Here is a 5593-nt window from a genome sequence, read left to right on the forward strand (position 1 = left end):
GGCAGTAAGGGGCAGCAGGGGGCAGTAAGGGGCAGCAGGAGGCAGTAAGGGGCAGCAGGGGGCAATAGGGTCTCCGCGCTGAGCTCACCTTCACCAGGAAGCTGCAGGTGAAAACGCAGCTGACAACCAGGTGAACCTGCAGCAGCTTCATCACTCTGGCTCCCAGACGACCCACCTTCATCTTCATCTTCATCTTCCTCTGCAGCACAAACACTCAGTCCACATCAAAGCAGCCAATCACGTCAGCCGTGCCGTGGGGGGCGGAGCTAACTCTACCTGGAAGTACCTGGCCGGCACCGAGCCAATCAGGAGGCTGAGCAGAGGAGAGCCGAGCAGGGAGGCGTTCTGGAACTGGGCCAGGTAGACCAGAACCAGCGAGCCCAGGTACGCCCTGTAGACGTCGGCCGTCTGGGGGGAAACGGACCGGGTCGACCCGAACCGTCAGAACCTCAGACTAATTCAATATTACTTGATGACGGGAACCAGGCAGAGACCCGGTCCGGTGCTTACCTTGCGCGGCGGTACCAGGTCCAGTGAGTCCAGCAGAACCAGGCAGACGCCCTGGACGAACAGGAAGTAGTGTCCGAGTTCCCACAGCAGCAGGAAGCTGAAGCTGCAGGCGCTCAGCATCAGGTAGCAGAACATCTGCGGGGAAACACGGGTCAGAACCACGCTGGGGTTCCGGTCCACAGCGGCCAGGTCAGAACCAGAACCCACCTCGGAAGCAGAACCGGTGCTGCGGCTCAGGAAGCCGGTCAGCGCCGCCACCTGGCAGGAGAAGAACGGCAGGGCCCAGTTCTCCCTCAGAGGAACGCCCTGCTCCACTCTGCTGGCGTCCTGCCTGCAGAACCACACGGGGCGTCACAGCCGGGTACGGCCCGGCTGCGGCCCGGCTCCGGCCCGGCCCGCTCACCTGTTGATGACGAACCAGGACACGGCCAGCATGCCGGCCACGCAGGTACCGCTCAGGGCCCAGCTGCACACGAACAGCGCCGAGACGCAGACGGCCTGCAGGCCGAACACCGAGCCCAGGTAGAAGGAGACGGGCTCCACCCGGTTCTGGAGGGACACAGGGGACGGGTTCTGGGTCAGGACGGGTCAGACCGGTCCCAATCAGAGCTGAAGGAAAGACGACCTTTAACCTCTGGTTTAACAGATTCACATTTTTGCTCCTTAATGTGAAACTTTTTCATCCTCAGTTCATATTTTACTGGTTTATGACTAATTTAGATTTTAAGAAACGCTCCATAAAGAGGCGGTACATTAATATCTGGGCCAATCAGAGGCCTCCCAGTGGAGCCAGTGGGCCAATCAGAGGCCTCCCAGTGGAGCCAGTGGGCCAATCAGAGGCCTCCCAGCGTGTTTCCAGTGGTTCTTGGTTCAGGTTGCAGCTGGTACCGACCCGGTTCTCTGTGCCAGTGACTCAGATGGTTGCAGGTGTCTCAGGTGATTTCCTCACCTGGCTGCCTGTGACCCGGTAGAGGAAGCTGGTGATGAGTTCTGGGTAGAGGAACAGCTGCTTCACGGCGTTGATGGTCCGGCCCGACACGGTGCCGTTATCCTCCGTCAGCTCGTAGAACCCTGAAAGCACCAATCACAGCCGGTCACGGCGGCGCCGGCCGGCCTCAGGTGAGGCGGCGGCGGCGGTACCTGAGCTGAAGGACGGCGCCGCCAGCAGGCGCTTGTAGTAGTGGTAGTAGAGGCCGCTGCCGCCCGGGAACGACGCTTCCCACTCCAGCTCCTGCAGCACAGAGCAGCTTGAGCCGGCGCCGCACACGCAGCACAGACAGCCCGGCGCCACCCACCTGCCTGCTAGAAAACCAGAACTTCCTGTCGTGGAACCCAGACAGGTACCCGGCGTACAGCATCCCGCAGGCCACTGCTGCCATCGCCCCGAAGAACATCCTGAGCACAGCCTGCAGCCAGCTGGCTGAGGACGGAGACACAACACAGAAAACTGGACAATAACAGAGGACATCAGAAACAAACACTTCTGGACCGGGACCAGGACCAGGACCAGGACCTGAACCTGAACCTGGACCAGGACCTGGACCTGGACCTGGACCNGGACCAGGACCAGGACCAGGACCTGAACCTGAACCTGGACCAGGACCTGGACCTGGACCTGGACCTGGACCAGGACCAGGACCAGGACCACACTGCTCTTCCTGAATCCGAGGTTCGACTGTCCGATGGATCCTCCTCTCCAGGGCCCCTGGATTGACCTTAACAGGGAGGCTTAAGAGTGTGACCCCCCTGTAATTGGAGCACACCCTCCGGTCCCCCTTTATGAACGGGTGGTGGTCCAGGTGGTCCAGGGGGTCCAGGGGGTCCAGGGGGACCAGGGGGACCACCTGGACCACCTGGACCCCCTGGACCACCTGGTCCACCACCCAGTCTGCCAGTCCAGGATAACTGCCCAACTTTATCTCGTTCACCTTTTATTGTCTCAGCCCAAAAACATGTTTAATAATAATATTAATTAGCATTTTGTCTTAATTTCACAATATGTCATTATTAGTTTTCACAACCATTAAAATAAGATCATTTTATTTTATTTCCTAGTAATTAAACTTATTTCTTTAAGTGAATCTGCATCTTCAGCTCCTGCAGATAAAATGACTTCTGGTGGTTTTTCTCAGTGTCGCTCATGGATTTAAGTTTCTTATTAAAAAAACTGAAGAACCTGAAATCATTTCTGGATCAAAACCAGGTAAACATGAAGGAGTTTGGACCGGACCGGACCGGACCGGACCGGACCGGACCAGGGGTTTGGACCCGTAGTTTCTTTACCTGCAGCAGATTTCCGCGTGGATGGCTGGACTCTCTCCTCCTGACCATCTTCATCACCTCTGGACTCCCTCCTCTCCTCCTCTTCCTCTGCGGCCACACCTGCTCAGGTGACAGAGTCAGAACAGGAAACCGGAAGCAGGAAGGAGGTTCTGGAGGTTCTGGAGGTCTCTGTAACTCACTCCTGCTCTCTTCTGCAGCTTCTCCCTCCAGAGCCGCAGACTTTCTGCATCTGATCTCAGCCATGATGGCAGGAAGTCAGTCCAGGAAGAGGAGAAGGAGCTGCGGAGGCATTCCAGCAGCCAGCGGGACAAACCGGATATTCCGGGAAAAACCGGGATATTCCAGGTTATTCCAGGTTATTCCAGCCTAACGCGGGACTCCGGTGGGATTCCAGGCCGCTGTAATCTCGCAGCAAGCTGGAATCAAACTACCGGAGCTTTTACCAACATCAGCCTGCTGCTCTGCTTCTGCTCCGAGTTTCACCACCGAGCTGACAGCGGCGCTCTGCCGCCCCCTGGCGGCTGGGTGGAGCAGCTGCTGCTGTTTGATTAATAGTTTTATTAGTTAATCAATAAAAGGGCTGCACAGTGGCGCAGTTGGTAGAGCTGTTGCCTTGCAGCAAGAAGGCTCTGGGTTCGATTCCCGGTCTTTCTGCATGGAGTCTCCATGTTCTCCCTGTGCATGGTGGGTTTTCTCCAGGTACTCCGGTTTCCTCCCACAGTCCAGAAACATGACTGTCAGGTTAACTGGCCTCTCTAAATTGCCCCTAGGTGTGTGTGTGTGTGTGTGTGTGTGTGTCTCTGTGTTGCCCTGCGACAGACTGGCGACCTGTCCAGGTGACCCGTCCAGGTGACCCCGCCTCCCACCTGGTACGTTAGCTGGAGAGGCACCAGCACCTCCCAACCCACTGAGGGACAAGGGTGAAAGAAAATGGATGGATGGATAGTTAATAATCTCGCCCGTGCTGTGTAGTTTATGATCTTTCTATAATCAAGCATATGTTTTATTTTCTCCTCTGCTTCAAGATAACAAAGACTTGATGTGTTTAATAAGAATCGCATTAAATTGTCTTTTCAGACTTGCGATTTAATTCTTTAATAACTTTGTTCATTAACTAAATTAAATTATTTTTGACCCCATAAATATGAACTGATATGGTAATGAATTTAGTTTTACAACACAAGATGGTTTGATACTTTAGACATGGGCGGAATAAACAAAACAAAAATGTTATTAATTCCCTATGCTACATGTCATTATATTAAATATAATATTTTATTTAAAAAATAACCTGCAGCTTCATTTCCTCCTGGGTTTACACATGTAATAAGATTATCATAAAGTTCTCATAAATCTTGTGTTTTATGTTCATTTCCTGAAGATGCAGGTCAGCAGAGTTGTTGATTTTTGCACTAAATCCTCTAATGCAGCAGAGAAAATATCACGATTATTCAACATCACAACAGGTAATGTTACCCACCTGAGCAGATTCATAAACTTAGTGGGCTGCTTTATTCTGAACAGCTTAATTATGCATTTGAATGCAGGTATAAAACTGTGGATATATTTTTGTCAGGCTAGTAAAGCCTGATGTTGAAAGCAGGTGTGAGGAGACGGGAAAGTGTGTGTGTGTGTGTGTGTGTGTGTGTGTGTGTGTGTGTGTGTGTGTGKGTGTGTGTGTGTGTGTGTGTGTGTGTAATAAAGTGAGACATTAGGGTATTTACTGATAACATAAAGATGTGTGCTATTTGAATGATAGAACCCATTAAAACATCTTGTCTTGTTTTATGTTGTTGGACTGACTGCTGCTGACCTGCAGAGGAAATTATCTTTAGTACAGAGAGAGAAGAAGTTTAAAAAACTATAATGAGTATTTTCTCCAGGACTCTGAACGCAGTCATGATAAAATGAGCCTGGAGGTGGCGCTGCAGCTCCTGATGAGGCTAACAGATTGCTGCCATATTTAATAACTTCACAGTGCCTCATCAAATCTCTCCATCAATTAAAAAAATAAAGGATGCTTCCCTCTACAAAGTGCGGCGTGTAACTAAAAATATGTGCCTAAATGAAACAACAAATTAAACATTGGTTCCACTCCGGAAACCTTTGCACAACTTATAATAAACATAAAATATTTTACATCACTTTATCTACACCATTTTAAACTCATGAAATTAAACCAAACTGTATAACTGCCGCCGACGGCAGACAGACGTCTGCAAATCTCTCTCTCTTTGATTGATGTGGTTTTGCAGGACCGCTTTGAACGTCCTGCCTGTGGTGTTGGATCTGAAGTCCTATTTTCAGCAGCATCTACATCAGGAGCGGAGCAGATTCCTGTCCCTGATGATCCACCTCTAATCTGGTGCCATGAGGGGAGACGGGCCACCCACCAGCTACTCCACCTGGTGGGTGGAGTAGCTGCTCCACCCACCAGGGCCAAGCCAGGCGTCTCCATCCGGATATTCACTTCTGACGTTCAAAGCCATCAGTACCAGCCGTTTGGCTGCGCGTGCATGTAGCGCAGTGCATGTACCGCCAGATCATCGTGTGAATCTTTCTGACTCACACTTTTCTGAGTCAGAAAGATTCGTGACGTCGCATTCGGGTCAAAAGATTCCTTCTCATCAATGAAAAATTAATTGACATGAGTGAGGGCTGTGTTGGTAGAAAATAGAGTCTGTCTCCTCCATCGGGACGCGCTCCTTTATAGCTCCACTGTTGAAAATGAGGCTCTAACATTCACAAATGAAATAAAATCCAGTCCAACATCTGGTTTGAGGTGATTCCTCTGGAACCT

General features: G+C 51.3%; 1 protein-coding gene across 1 annotated transcript in view; it reads right to left on the reverse strand.

Moving 5' to 3' along the window:
- Positions 1–3294, reverse strand: part of LOC103473089 (dpy-19 like 4) — a 10892-nt gene extending 7598 nt beyond the window's left edge. Inside the window, exons 1-10 of the mRNA XM_008423046.2 lie at positions 2973–3294; positions 2794–2892; positions 1806–1930; positions 1651–1741; positions 1460–1581; positions 914–1059; positions 718–841; positions 511–645; positions 277–408; positions 89–199 (exon numbers count right to left, since the gene is read on the reverse strand). Of these exons, the coding sequence (XP_008421268.1) occupies positions 89–199; positions 277–408; positions 511–645; positions 718–841; positions 914–1059; positions 1460–1581; positions 1651–1741; positions 1806–1930; positions 2794–2892; positions 2973–3036 (1149 nt within the window). The 5' untranslated portion in view covers positions 3037–3294. The remainder of the gene's footprint in view (positions 1–88; positions 200–276; positions 409–510; positions 646–717; positions 842–913; positions 1060–1459; positions 1582–1650; positions 1742–1805; positions 1931–2793; positions 2893–2972) is intronic.
- Positions 3295–5593: the final 2299 nt, after the last annotated feature.

This window comes from Poecilia reticulata, linkage group LG11, assembly GCF_000633615.1.
Source record: "Poecilia reticulata strain Guanapo linkage group LG11, Guppy_female_1.0+MT, whole genome shotgun sequence".
Lineage (NCBI taxonomy): Eukaryota > Metazoa > Chordata > Actinopteri > Cyprinodontiformes > Poeciliidae > Poecilia > Poecilia reticulata.